This window comes from Nymphalis io, chromosome 11, assembly GCF_905147045.1.
Source record: "Nymphalis io chromosome 11, ilAglIoxx1.1, whole genome shotgun sequence".
Taxonomy (NCBI): Eukaryota; Metazoa; Arthropoda; class Insecta; order Lepidoptera; family Nymphalidae; genus Nymphalis; species Nymphalis io.
The window spans coordinates 1,988,434-2,004,003 of NC_065898.1; the positions used below are offsets into that span (position 1 = coordinate 1,988,434).

The 15,570-nt window shown below is 34.1% G+C and overlaps 2 protein-coding genes across 3 annotated transcripts in view; one reads left to right on the plus strand and one right to left on the minus strand.

Moving 5' to 3' along the window:
* Positions 1-15,570, minus strand: part of LOC126771676 (rho-related GTP-binding protein RhoN-like) — a 136,695-nt gene that overhangs the window by 53,483 nt on the left and 67,642 nt on the right. The gene's annotated exons all lie outside the window — the stretch shown is intronic.
* On the plus strand, positions 1,690-2,879 carry LOC126771640 (mitochondrial import receptor subunit TOM40 homolog). Its single transcript, XM_050491642.1, has one exon. It carries the CDS (start codon positions 1,746-1,748, stop codon positions 2,706-2,708), a length of 963 nt encoding a protein of 320 aa, XP_050347599.1. The 5' UTR covers positions 1,690-1,745; the 3' UTR covers positions 2,709-2,879.

The window sequence follows — 15,570 nt, forward strand, 5'->3', positions numbered from 1 at the left end:
TATAGTATGAATTGGGTGCACTGTTAAATTTAGAATTTGTAAATTCGCGAAACCGAAATAGCTGAATTATCCGAGATGAAAGTCCTGGATTGTAAGTAGTGATTCGTAAATAGATTTGACTAATGTGGATGTAATATAACTGGTAACGCATTAAGTATGCGTATGATTCTAGTAATATAATGTTGTATTTATACTGTAAATATTTTTATATAAAAAAGGTTTTTTGACATTATACTTCTTTAGGCGCGTTTTTACGTTGATACCGTGACATAGCTGTCATCGTTAGTTGCGGTAGAGAGCTAAATATATACTTATACATACCTCGTCAATGACTGATAATATATATATATATATATATATTACTCTAATGAAATTATTTTATAGTTAACAAGTTTCGCGTTTATAATATTTGTAAGGATTATTAACAACTTAATAACTAAGTACTATAACTATTGCTGTGATAAGCAGATGCACATTTTTTGTCTGTCATATTTTGCCGAAGGAGAGTGCACAACCGATCTATAATGGATGTCATTTTATAGTGTCATAATGTCAACGTAAAGACGATGAGAATAAGAATAATTATATATAATCTTCTTCTTCTTCTACCTAGCGTTTTCCCGTCCTAGTAACGCCAGGGTCCGCTTTCCTGCATCTATGCCTCCACTTTGCCCGATCTAAAGCGTCCTCCTTAGTGAGATCGTGCTCTCTCATATCACTCACAACATCGAGCCAGCGCTTCATGGGCCTGCCGCGGGATATAGGGCCTTCATTATTTTATAAAGATTATTTTATAAAGAAATAGATTATATTAAAATAGTTTAAAACAAACTAGCGTCATTCCGTTTATTTGAACTATCTCGATCCTGACAAATGCTATAAATATATCATTAAACTAAAAAGGGCAATCAGTATAAGCTGTCCCAGGGCATTTAGTATTTTGTAACATAATTTTCCACGGAGCCAATTGTTTATTTTCAACAATTTTCCGTAGTAACTTACTGATTGCAAAACCCTAAAAGGGGTTTCCTCGAGAGAACCAGAGCGGACAGGTGGCGAATTGCTGACTGAAATAATAAATTACGCTCACCAGTTCTAGGGATTAAGAGAAGATGCTGGATAATTAAATACGTCACTCGGGAAATACAGGTGCTATATATTTATATACAGGCTACATAAAAAGGCATACTATTTAAAATAGTCTAATTACAAATTATTTATTTAAGAGTAATAATAATTAATTAACCTTAATGATCTATATATTATTATAATTTGTTATTTTTTTTATAAATTTTTGTAATTTGAAATTTTGACTTGTCTTATCTTGTGCTATAATGTCTCTATTGCCTTATTGTTCATGCAATTATTATCTATAATTGAGGTACCACCTTTTGTATATATTTTGTCAACTCCGTATTGACATGTATTTGTGTGTACTTTGTTGGCGTTCTTATAAATAAAAAAAAAACATGTTAACAACTGTTTATGTTATAGTTTTTGTTGTACGTTGAAACATGTAAACAATGATCACTTATGTTGAAACAAATGAAATATAAATTTGCACAATAAAGTTTCAAACGTAAGTCGGCGATATTAATTACAAACTAAATTTAATCAGACTTCTTGCGGCGTGTGACTGGCCACACGTCAAACTCGCGGTTAAAAATATTCGTTGTCAGGTCAATGACGTTAGACCTGTTACACAACAAATAAAAACACAAAAATAAATAAAATCCAACTAAAAAATGGATATTAACGAATCCGTAATCAAAGAAGAAGTTGGTAACTTTATTTCGAGTCTGCAAAAACTGTTGCCCAAGAAAAAGGACATTATATTTGTCGCACCTGACAAAACCACGTTGACTAAGCTGAGTGATGTTCACACTGAAGCAAAGAGTGTTTTTCCGAAGTGCTTCCTTGGAGCTAAGCTGGTCATTGCTAGAGACATAATGGATAAAGTCAAGTTAGTTCAAAGTTACAATTTTAGTAAAACGAAAGAGTCTTACAAGTGTTTCTCACACCTCATTCATAAAGAAATGGCTGCAAAGAATATTGAAGATGGTCTAGTAATTGATTCAACGGGTTCTGCTACAGCAACATACAAAGAAAAAATGGATGATTACGAAATGAGACTTACATCAAAGATTAAGGATTTAGTATCATCAGAGACAGAATTAGTTTTCGAAAAGGAGAACGAAAAGTCGATTAGTTCTATCTCATGCTCAATAAAAGATGTCGACCCAAATAACCTGAAACTAGTTACTCAGTGGATGTATAAAGTGAATCCAGAATTTAGTTTTGGCAGCGAGCTCGGTTTTAAACCTTTGTCGTATCCGCTATCCCCTGACTTTTCAGTTAGTACGAGATACGAGAGGCCGTCGTTCACCGTCTCTTCCACTATCAGCAGAATCGGCTTCCAAGTGTGCCTTTTCAAACAATTCACCCCAGATTTACGGATATCGACCATACTTAATGAGAATAATAGGAGCTCCGCTTCAATCGGTCTGGCTATCCATAAGAGCTATGAAAATGGATCGGAATTGAAAATTTTCGTTGACTCGCAACGTTGTGGTGGCTTCACATATCAAAGGGATGTTTTGTTTTACGAGCCACATAACGAAGTTCGAATAATACGATTGATGGCCAGCACTCTCATAGACAGACAGCGAAGAGTCCGTTTTGGCTTTGGTTTTAACCTAGATTTCTGAAGTATGATTTTAATACCTAATACCTCCGAAATAATTAGTCATTGAAATTTTGAGATTTTCGTCTTTTTGTAGTATTATTTGTTTGTACATAAGTATACATAGGTTTTAACTATTGTTTTATCTTGTTATTTCGTTTAGAAATGTGATTAAATTATTGATTACTTCTTCTGACTTTGGCGTTATTATTGAGGTTTATAAAATGATAAGGAAAAATTGTTATCGAGCCGAATTTTGTGGATAAAATTCTATTGTACTAAAATTTTGATCCAATGCTTATTCCTGATATAAAACCGGAATAAACATGAATATATTCAGAATAAATTCGGAGCAGAGTTTGTAAAAGTTTATGTATCAGAAGCCAGATAAAATTCCAGACCAAGCTTGTTATCTCTTAAAGAAAAATAAACAGGACAAATTGTACTCGTTATAAAACTTTTTGTTCTGCGGTTGCTCAAGGTTTTTATAATAAGAAGCTTGGTTGATTGTTATTAAGTATCTCATTTTACGTATGAAATATTCTTTCAATATCTATATTCTAGCATTATCTGGGAAAATTTTCGTACCAAGATCGAAAGTTAATATTTTCAATTTATTTATAAGCTACAAAATAAAGTATCAATTTTGTTATGATTAGAAAAACCTCAGCAAACACTGATTCGAATAAAGTCTATTAATAAACATAATATGCATACACAATGTTACCATTTCAATTAATTAAAACGGCGATAAGAATGCAAGGCATTTCATCAATTTGTATAATTTTTGAAATCATTATAATTTGCGGTGATAAATTTGGAGTTTTAAATAAATATTTATGTATACATTTACCTCTATAAATAAATCTATAATATAAAACAGTAAAATATAATGTACAGTTATAAGATTCCTTGATCCATACAACAGCATTTAAAAAGAAAGACGGGCTCATTTGAAACCACTATTTTTGTTAGTGGAAAGAAAGATTAATTCATTAATTTTTGCGACTTGTGATTTGTTGAATATGTTTAAATGCGTTATTGAGTGATTGAGTGAGTAATTTACATCAATTTATATGATTTGGTGTTTTATTATAGGTTTTCATGACATCAGTTTTCACTTCTGGATGCTAAATATACAATATTCAAGAAAGTTCGAACGAAATATATTTGACTATATATAAATATATATATTGTATTATGAGGTGAAATTTGTGCGGTTTATTAAATATGCATATTGAATGGATAAAATCGCATCATAACTTTCTCCAAGCATCGTCTGAAAATAATATGGATTACTTTCATTATAATATAATGGATAAATCTTATTTATCATTTTTATTTTGACAAAGATATATTTTCTAATAAAACGTGCGTTTCATAGCTCGTAAATATTACTATTTTTTAGTATCATATTAGCAAATTATATGAATCAAATATTATTTAATATTTTACGAAGTATTTAACTTTAATGTATATATGTTTATTAAGACTTAACATTAACATTGTGTTTACATTAACTTATATATTTATTTCATTCTATACTCATCTTTGTTGCGTTAGTCTATGGTTACCTCATTCCATCGTGATTAGACGAAAAAAACCTCTTAAAATGTTCTCACAATGGTAAGTAAAGATTCTTGTACATTATATAAACAAAGTATGTTATTTTGTAAAGCTTTGTGTACATAGCGCCGCAGCCGCAACGGCGCCAGACAAAAATTTTAGGTACATATTTAAATACTTCGTAAGAACTGCACCGCTGCCGCGCCGCTTTTTTGTGTACATTATGTTATGACGATATATAATGCACATGTGTATATACAACCATTTCGCCTTAAACATTTAATAAACATATATACGTACATACAGATATATTTAATTTCTATATAAGTATAATAGTGTGAGTGTTCTTTCATGTAATTTTGAATCGTCATTGTACAAGATTGGAATATTAAATGTCTATTTTGTCTTTAGGAATATAAAATTCTATCACCGGTAATATATCTTAAGAATCTGGTGGTAGAGCTTTGTGCAAGCTCGTCTGGGTAGGTACCAACCGCTCATCAGATATTCTACCGTAAAACAGCAGTACTTGGGATTGTTGTGTTCTGGTTTGAAGGGTGAATGAGCCAGTGTAATTACAGGCACAAGGGACATAACATTGTAGTTCCCAAGGTTGGTGGCGCATTGGTGATGTAAGCGATGGTTAACATTTCTTACAATGCCAATGTCTATGGGCGTTGGTGACCACTTACCATTAGGTTGCCCATATGCTTATCCGCCTTCCTATGATATAAAAAAAAAGCTCGCCAGCTCTTTGTCGGCATGATTTTTTCCACATCTTCAATAATCATCGTTACATTTCAGCGAATTTACACAAACCTTTTATGAATACACCTAAACCTTCCTCATGGAACACTCCGTCCATTGATGAAAATCGCATAAAAATCTGTTTGGAAGTTTTTGAGTTTATCGCGTACAGACAGACAGACAAACGCCCGCTGCGTTTCTATAATATGTTGCGTTTTTATAATATGTTGTGATGTTAGCCAGCGTTTATAAAATAGCTATGTAACACTTTTTGTCCATTATATTGAGCATCAATAAAATATGTATTTTTAAATATATGTTGGCACAGTGACGATTCCATTGTGTTCTTTTCATAGCGACAATTTGGGGTAAACTTGCGAAAAGTTGCGCGACTAGTGCGTCAGCTTTGCGGTTGTGACCGTGGCTACGGCACCATGTACTCCAAGCCTAATAGCCCATTATTCGTAATGCGCTTTTACTAAAATTTCTTAACGAAATTCTGGTATTTTTTCGCCTTGTGTTATGAGAACTTCGGGTATAACAGCCATTATATTGTGCTTACGAAAAGTATACTTGTTTTTTTATATTATATAATCTAAAATAGCGTCGATGATAAAACATAGAAGAAGATAGCAGGTTCAATTATGGGTAGACACTTGAATTCATTCAGCTTCGATGTTTATTAACGGTGGTGACTGCCTGAAAAAAGTCTTTTCTTTAGTTTATCGTTGCATACAGAAAAGTTGCATTCCATATCTAATTTCAAATTTTTCTATCATTTTACTACAAGAAGGATCACTTCAATAATTTCCTTTTAGTATTTTTTATGTATTTATGAACTATAATTTTTTAATATTATACCATCTAAAATACTATCGACCTTCAAAGCACCAATATAAGTGAAAAGGCGGAGTTTTACGAGGTGCTTATGTTCTCAGATTTGGTACGCATGCAAGCACTAAGGCTGTCTAGTTGGTAAGTGCGCACAGTGCTTGCGGGAGCGGATGCGGCAATGTGAGCGTCTAATATTCATTTAAATGATTTTAGTAATTTAAAAGTATAATGTAATAATTTTATAAAACTTTCTTTAAAAGGTGAAAATTCTCAGTAGCAGCCCGGAGTCTGGAAGTTGGAAGTGTGTAACAGGAGTCTGTGGCTCGGAAAGCACGTAAAACCGTTGGTCCTGCGTCTGAACTCTTTCTGGTCGTGTCGGATTGCCATCCCATCGGATTATGAGAGTTAGGGAATAAGGAGTACACCTGTGTTTGCGCACACACTTGTGCACTATAATTTCTCCTGCGTAGGCTAATCTCTCTTGAGATTGGCCGTCATGGCCGAAATCGGTGTGGAGGCCATTATTATTACTTTGAGGAAGAACATATTATATATTTATATGAAGGTGCTATGATTTATGGGATTGATGATTTATAGGATAGGAATTGAAACTTTTCGTAAATAATTGTGGCTTGGTGGGTTCCCTTATTATTTACATTACACATACATACTTTATGTGCATACTTACATATATACTTTCCATTGTGTATGTTTATATTCAGTTTAATTTACTTTTTCACGAGAATGTATCAAGAGAACGATTGTTTTGTATTGGAATAACCATTAAAGACAAAGTTTTGCGACTTATCTCCAATAATTTATGTCAGATTATGGGTACTTTACTTATTATTTAGAGGAATACAGCAAAATCAAAATCGCTTCCGCTTGTCAATATGATTAGAATCTTATCCCGTCTGAGTCTTATATTGGGACGTGGAGGAAAGATTACTCGTGTAATATGAGCATGAAACGCTGCATTGGGTGTAAGCTCTATGAAAATAGGGATTTTGTCTCACGAACTCTTCGTTTTTGCTAGAATTCTACATTTAATAGGGTTGAAATCAGAATATAAATATTTATTCAAAGCTCTTATAAGTATTTTTAAATATTCAGTTCCTGAAATGATGATTTAATTCAATTTAAGTAACAATATAACGTAACGCTTATTGCTCGCCTATTGCGTCATTAGCTACCACCAATGACGTCTAAGATTGAAGTCATATTAGTTAATCCGAAATGTAATTTGATATTCTACTATAATTAACTATATAACTGATCTTTGATCAGCGTTTCAATGAGCCCATTTCAATTTAACAACGAACCGTAGATTCTGTTGTTATTAATTGTAGATTACGAGAGCCAGCAAACAAACTATAATAACTCTTATATGCATGTATATATATACAATATACATGTATATGTATATAAGAGAGGATTAATTAAATACATTATGTAACACGAGATCACTGAAAAACTGTCTCGTTGATCTAGTTGCTAGCTATCTTAACTGAAATTATACATTCACGTTGTCAGTTGTACAAAAGGACATAGGGTGTCTAAATCCTGCCCGTCACGAGGGCAGCTGTGGGCGGAAACTAGTTAAATATGAGTTATTCTGTTAATAAATTCTCGACAGAAGACCAGTTTTGGCAGATGGCACTAATACACTCCCGGAAAGCTGCTAAAGCCGTGAGTTTTGCGCGTGATCGTACCGGTCGTGTCGCATTGCCGTCTCATTCGACAATAAGGGTAAAGGATTTGATATTTACCAAAGTGCCTGATGTCGGTAAAACTGATATTTAATACTTAAGACACGCAATGTTATGTCATTATCATTATTTAGCCAATCATAGTTCAGCTGGACATCATTTTTTTTTAAATATATTTAAACTAGCTCTTGACTGTTATCCCACCTGATGGAAAGTGATGATACAGTCTAAGATGGAGCGCGCTTGCCTAAAAGATGCCTATTCACTCTAGACTTGAAGGTACCCATATTGTAGGTGGTGGGGAAAACGGAGGTCGGAAGGGTATTCCAGATCTTAGCGGTGCGTATCAGAAACGAGGAAGCAATTAATAAATTATCATTATTATTGTATTTCCACGTGCTTTTCATGGCTTTGTTGTGTCTTATATACAAATTGATTAACGTTATTTTAGTGGCGCTGCATATTGTTATTTCTAGGCAGCATCATAATCTAAATTTTAGGAATAAAAATTTAGTGCTTATTTATATAATAATAAAATTGAATTTTGCATTGGATTCCACGGTAAATTTTCCATAAAGATTTTATTATCGAATTTTTCAATTCTCTCAAATCAAATCAAGTTTTCAAGCATTAATCGAGCGCTGCCATTGGTAATCATCATCATTGGTTTGAAGGGTGAGTGAGCCAGTGTAATTACAGGCACAAGGGACATAAAATCTTAGTTCCCAAGGTTGGTGGCGCATTGGCTATGTAAGCGATGGTTGACATTTCTTACAATGCCAATGTCTAAGGGCGTTTGGTGACGACTTACCATCGGGTGTCCCATATGCTCGTCCGCCTTCCTATTCTATAAAAAAATAATAAAAAAAATCATACAATTCGTGCATCTTTGTCCGATAAATATTCACAAACAGAGTAATAGACTACAATACTTTACTTATTATAATTTCTATATATAACTGTAAAAGTAAATATATATTACCTTTTTTTAATAAAACTCTTTGGTCCTTCGTATTTGATAATCACTTCGCTCCTGGTAACGCCTCAAAATACATTTTAATTTAAGTAAAAATCTCTTCACTCGACAAGCTGATGACCTTTAATCTCCCTTAGCGTGCTTTTAAAAGAAATTTAATCAAAAAATATATTAAATATTATGTGACCTGTGACGTCATCGTGTTATTGAAAAATCATTATATCACAGAATACGCAGTGCTATGAATACAAGCCAGGATGGTTTGGCTAGACACGTGAATTTTAATAGAAACTGTGGGTTCAAACCCGTGTGAGCACCTTTGAGTTTTCATGTGCTTCAATGTTGCTTGTAACTTGAAGGCAAACATTGTAAGACTTTAAAACATGAATTTGTTGTACGAAGTTTTCAAATGTCATCCACCAACTCGCATGCAGCGTAGTGAGATGAGCTCTTCCTCCTGAAGAGTGGAGGCACTGGCCTAGCAGTTACTTTGCTTTATTTATATATTTTTAAATATTATAGTTCTAGAACAATCTATGTTACTAGTCGCAAATTCAAAAATACTTTTCTCGAAAGTACTTAGACAGACATAAGGTATGGAGATATCTCATACTCTCTCAGCGAGCCATTGACCCAGAAAAACACAATTTATGAGACTTTGTCTACAAAGCGAAAGTCATTTGCACTGAAGTTCATATCTTTATGTATATCATACGAAAGGGTGAAATAGTTTATTGAATTTTTTAAAATTAACGCTTATTATAATATCTAAAATAGCTAAATTGTCTCACAAATTTCTCACTGTTCTTGACATAGATCATTCAGAAATCAAGATTGAATATGCATTTCTAGGTAAGCGTCCTTCCACCGTAGGCTGTATCATCACTTTTCATCACGTGTGATAACAGTGAAGCGCTAGCATATATGTTAAAAATATATAGTTACATCAGATACATACATTCCATTTATGTAGAGATTTCAGCCACTGCGGCCATTATTAAGGGAGACTAGCGCCATCCGCAGGGCCTATAAAAGTGCTCAAATATGTGCGTATATAAGTGCACTCTCATAATCCAATGGAATGGAAAATGTACACGACCGGAAAGCTTACCCAGTAGCTTTTTTATTCAACTGACTCGGGGTTTGAACCCGAGAACCTAGGGGTTTGTGGTATTATAAGCCACTATACTTTAGATGTATGACGTAACCCAGTGTGATAAATAGAACGAAATATTTTATGAAATGCAAGCCAATTGACTTGCCTGTTTCATACAACTAAGTTAAAAAAGAATTTATGATAGTTCGATATCCGTTTGATATAACTAAGGCTTGTCCGCATGAAAGTTAATATCACACTGCTGTGATTCTTTGAAGCGAAAGATTTAAAGTACAAATCACTCTTTACACCGTCAATGCACCGTCATGCCACTAATGCACGTACTGTACACCAATTTGGCTTACTCGCCCTGCACACCGGAACACAACAATAAAACGTAATAGGTAGAATAACTTATGAGTGGATGGCCAGACAACCCCCACAAAGACCGAGCATTGGGAGAAAAAACCATACAACTTTTAGTAAATATTATATAGCAAAAATGCTTATATACCGAAGAAAATTTTTGTTCATTGTGAGAAAATCGTAACTGAACAACGAAAAGCCGGAAACGCTTTCGAGGGTTGAATTCTTTGTATCTTCCTGCATTTTTTTTGTTGAAACTTTTATTAAATTGCATTCATTCATAGCAGCAACGAAGTCATTTTTTCGTGTTAAATTTTTGATCGTTGTAGTTATTTTAATATAGTAACAGATCGTTTGAATAATTTAGGAAAAAGCGTTTGTACTTCACTTGAACCAAGGTTTTTTTTTTATCTTATTGATATTTAAAACATTTGTATATAACATACTTAATAATCTTTTAGCTACATTCAACACTTAAAATAATATTTTGCTATTATAAATGTATAAGACCAATTTATATAATTTATGATAAAATATTTTGACTAAAATACACAATAAACTCGGGATGGCATGGCGCCAGAGCGTCCAGACGAAATGAATGTTAGCCCGGAATAGAATTAATAGTCATTATAACACAATCCCTTATCCCAACATCTGGACACATATGTCATTTCGCTCAGCTTGATTACGCGAAATTACCTGAAACAAAAATATATATAATGTATTTAGTGTCTTTATATATTGCATATATAATAATAATAACTGCCTCGTTGGTCTAGTGGCTTGATATAAGGCCGTAGACCCGGAGGTCCTGGGTTCAATTCCCAGGTTGGGCCAATAAAAAGTTATTGGGTTTTCCTGTCAGAAAATACTCAGTAGTAGCCCGGAGTCTGGAAGTTGGAAGTGTGTACACTCCCGTGCCTCGGAAAACACGTAAAGCCATTGCTCCTGCGCCTGAAATCTTTCCGGTCGAGTCCGCCATTGCCGTCCCATCGGAATATGAGAGTTAGGGAATAGAGAGTGCACCTGTGTTTGTGCACTATAATATCTCCTGCGTAGTTGGCTAATCTCCCTTGAGATCGGCCGCCGTGGCCGAAATCAGTCTGGAGGACATATTAATAATACATATATATATATAGTTATTTACTATTACTAAAGACATATAAGCCGAGTTGGCCCTGTGGTAAGAACGCGTGAATCTTAACCGATGATCGTGGGTTCAAACCCGGGCAAGCACCACTGAATTTTCATGTGCTTAATTTGTGATTATAATTCATATCGTGCTTTACGGTGAAGGAAAACATCGTGAGGAAACCTGCATGTGTCTAATTTCACTGAAATTCTGCCACATGTGAATTCTACCAACCCGCATTGGAGCAGCGTGGTGGAATAAGCTCCAAACCTTCTCCTCAAAAAGAGGAGAGGAGGCCTTTAGCCCAGCAGTGGGACATTCACAGGCTGTTACGGTTACGGTTACTAAAGACATTTATATTATTCTACCGCTTAGCAGCAATACTTAGTATTATTGCATTTCGGTTTGAATGATGTGAGCCAGTGTAACTACAGGAACAAGGGACATAACATGTTCGTTCCCAAGGTTGGTAGCGCATTGACGATATAATTAATGTTTAATATTTCCTACATCGCGGATGTCTATGGGTGGTTTTTTTAATTATTAAATAGGTAGGCGGACGGCCAATGGGCCTCCTGGTGTAAAGTTGTCACCATCGCCCATAGTGACACTACGCTACTGCGGTAACAACTTAACATCAGGTGGGCCATTTGCCCGTTCGCCTACCTATAACATAAAAAAAATTGTAATGACTATACACTACTAAAATCAGCATCGCGCCAAGCGATCTGGTCGACTTAACCCACTCAGCCTTGCCAGTCCTAATAGGTCTTACAGCACGCCCCATTTTTTTCTGCATTCATGCTTTTCGTCGAAGTTCGTTTGCAAATCCAAAGCTTGTGATCCAAATTAAATTCCTATATAATAATATTTAAAAAAAGCAACATTTTTTTATAATAAATATTAGTCCGAGGGTCAGGATAGAACTTGCAATTTTCACATACTTAGGCGGTCAATAAATAATATGAACTTTTGGTTTAACGATGAAAATTTACTAAATTTTATAAAATACATCATATTATTATTGTACGAATCCGCATTGAGCAGCGTGATGTGTTAAAATCGAAGGCTTTAAGCCCTTAGCCTAGCAGTGGAACATTTACAAACTTCATCTAAAAAAGTTTTATTATATTTGTTTGAAGGACATATCTCCTTACAAATTTCGAATGTAGCAATTCTCAAGGGAACTCAATAAATTGCGAAGGAGATATTATGCAGCGCAAGTTTAATAGCAAACATAAATGCATACACTTTTATCTTCACGATTCGATGGGGCTGCAATGTGACACGACCTCAATGAGTTGCAGAGCCAACAGCTTTACGAGCTTATCGAGGCAGGAGAGTGTAAATATTGCTGCCTCAGAAACTCCAGATTACTCCGAAATACTCAATAGCTTATTTCAATCCGAGATTTGAATCCATGTCTGTTACATAATCTAGTTAACTGTTTGTCTGAAGACAGTTATCTTGTTTTATAATAAAGAAATAAAAAATAGTAATTTGTTATAGTGATTAAATTAATCTATTAAATCGTTCATGAAATATATAAAAGGGACGATATAGGATAACTTACGCTACATTTTAGTAAATCTTTTCGGACATGTCGTTAATAAGAGTAGGGTATGTCACAGAGTTGAGAATATTTTAGAAAAGACAACAAATAAGCGATAATTATGTACAATATATAAAAAAAGAAACGTAGTTAACCAATCAAACTCATTACGAATATTTGTCTTAAGCTTGCGAAATTTAATTAAAATAGATTGTTATTTATTTTATTTACACATTCACGAGTAAATAGGCACCAGCACCTGTTGTTAAGGCGTCTTGCCCCCTAGACACTGGCATTGAAAGAATATAAACCATTCCTTACATCGTCATTACTACTAACAGTGGCGTCTATGATGTACATAACTTGTACCTATAATTATACTGGCTTACTTCATTTAGCCTTCAAACCCGATCAAAGCAAGACAGACATTGTGTGGTAATGCTACATGATTATGTAGATGTAAAATGTACAGTAACAGCCTGTTAATCCCACTGCTGGGCTAAGGCCTGCTCTCCCTTTTGAGTAGAAGGTTTGGAGTTTATTCCACTACGCTGCTCCAATGCGGGTTGGTAGAATACACATGCGGCATAATTTCAATGAAATTAGACACATGCAGGTTTCCTCACGATGTTTTCCTTCACCGTCAAGCACGAGATGAATTATAAACTCAAATTAAGCACATGAAAATTCTGTGGTGCTTGCGGGCAAGCCCGGGGGTTTGAACCCACGATCATTGGTTTTCAGAATGGTATATTTATCATGGTGGTATCATTGGTTTGGAGAAATCTTCTCGGCTTTCATGTAGAATAATTATTTTAAATCGTATTTGAAATATATTAGGCTTAAAAAAAACTTTTAAAGTCATAATTTCGTTCATTTTATTTTTCCATCATTAACTGAACAGCCACTTCTATTGTTCTTAGTTCTACATAAAACCGTTAAGAGTATTACAATAGTTTAGGCTATTACTTCTTTATTTTCTACTACATAAGATCTGTAGGAGATTTTAAAATTGGCTGCTTTATCGTTTGTAATAAACGGTGAATTATAATATAATATATTTGGTATATACGTAACACTGAATCCTCTTATGTGTTATGAATAACGAGCAACGTAGTGTTATATTTTAATTAGCGTCTAGACAAAGCGGGCAAGTAATAAGCAAGTTTATAAATTTCAAAATCTTTTTAATTTAACTTTCTATTTTGTAGCTCTATATTATTGCTGTTATTTCTAATATCTTATCATATCACAAACGGCTTTGATGTCGATTTTATTTTCGTATTATTGCTAGTTTGAAATAACATAACTGTTAGTCCCAATGGATCCTAACAACAAGTCTGGGGTAAAATCCGGGTAATGTTAGGTGTATAAAGTAGCCTATTTTCTTCCTTGAGTTCAAGCTTCATACCAAATTTCATCAAAATCGGTTCAGTGGTTTAACCGTGAAAGGGTAACAGACGGGCAGAGTTACTGTCGCATTATATAAAACAAATATATCCAACAAACATACAACATTCGCTAACAGTGTAACAGTTTTAATATTAATACGAATTATAAATTTACGAATTGATTTATTAATACAGCGCGGATAACCGCTCGTAAAAAATGAAACAATAATTAAACATGTCGAAAGCAATCAGATAACCGGACTGATAAGACTTAACCAGAACGGTTTTGAATAAACGTTTAATTGATCTCTCTTGATTGGACAGTTCAGTAAACAAAGCGCTTTGTGTGTTTCATTTGCAACAACGATCTGAGATTCTTATAACACTTTTAATAGTACTAATTGTTTACGAATAACTTCGTTGAGCAGTGCTATTCTGTAAGAACTCACTTTATTACTCACCCGTGAAATGTTGACCGGTGATGATATAATATTTTGATGCGTGTGTTCTTAAAATGTTATATTTATTACGGTCAATGACGCATATCACTTTCTGACATTTCACGACCGATTTCTGCGGTGAGTTTCGAGTTTGCTCTTATAACGCTAGTGATTCGATTGTTACGAAAATTAAAACAACATTGCCTCTTAATAGATTATAACTATTGAGAATTTATAGATAAATGTAATTGTGTATTTATATTCCACTTCTAGTGAATTTGACGTCACCGGTTGAAGGTTTAGTACTGAGTGGGACTGATAAAGGGTCAGCTCATACTTAGCGTACTTGCCTTTAGGTCATTACATCAAACGTTTCGCTAACAAAGCAGAGTTCGTACTGAGTGAGTTTAATATGATATAATTAAAGCAATATGTCTCTAATGAGTGCGAATAATATTGACAGTAGCATAATAATTATGAAAAAATTTAACGAAAAAATATGATAAGGACTATCTCTTTACTCTTAATAGAGCATCCAAATAATATAATACACTGAAGTGACTTGGTGATAGGGTTTTGCACAAGCCTAGGAAGGCACCACCCACTTATCATTTATTCTACGGCCGAACAGCAAAATGTAATATTGCTTAAAGTGTAGGTGAGCCAGGATAACTAACAGAAAATCTTAATTTGTACATTGCCGTTTACATGCCGTAAATGATGTTTTATATTTCATGGAGTGCTAATGTCTATGAGCGGTCATGATCACTTACACATACACGCAAATATAATAAAAATATAAAAGTTTTTTTTTACCTAAAGATTCCATGGCTATGTAAATTGGTTATATTTATCGAAAGGTCCAATTGAAGGTCCAAAGGTTCAAATGAACCAGATGAGCAAGAGGACTAATATCGTCAGCATTGGCGTTAACTGCGAATTGTATGGAATGAAAACAGCGCTGTGTAGTGATTCACAATCGGAATTCCATACAAATCGCAGTTAACATCAACCCTATCGAATAAGTAAAAATACTCACACTCGGCTCACAGTATCAATCAAATTTTGTACACAATCT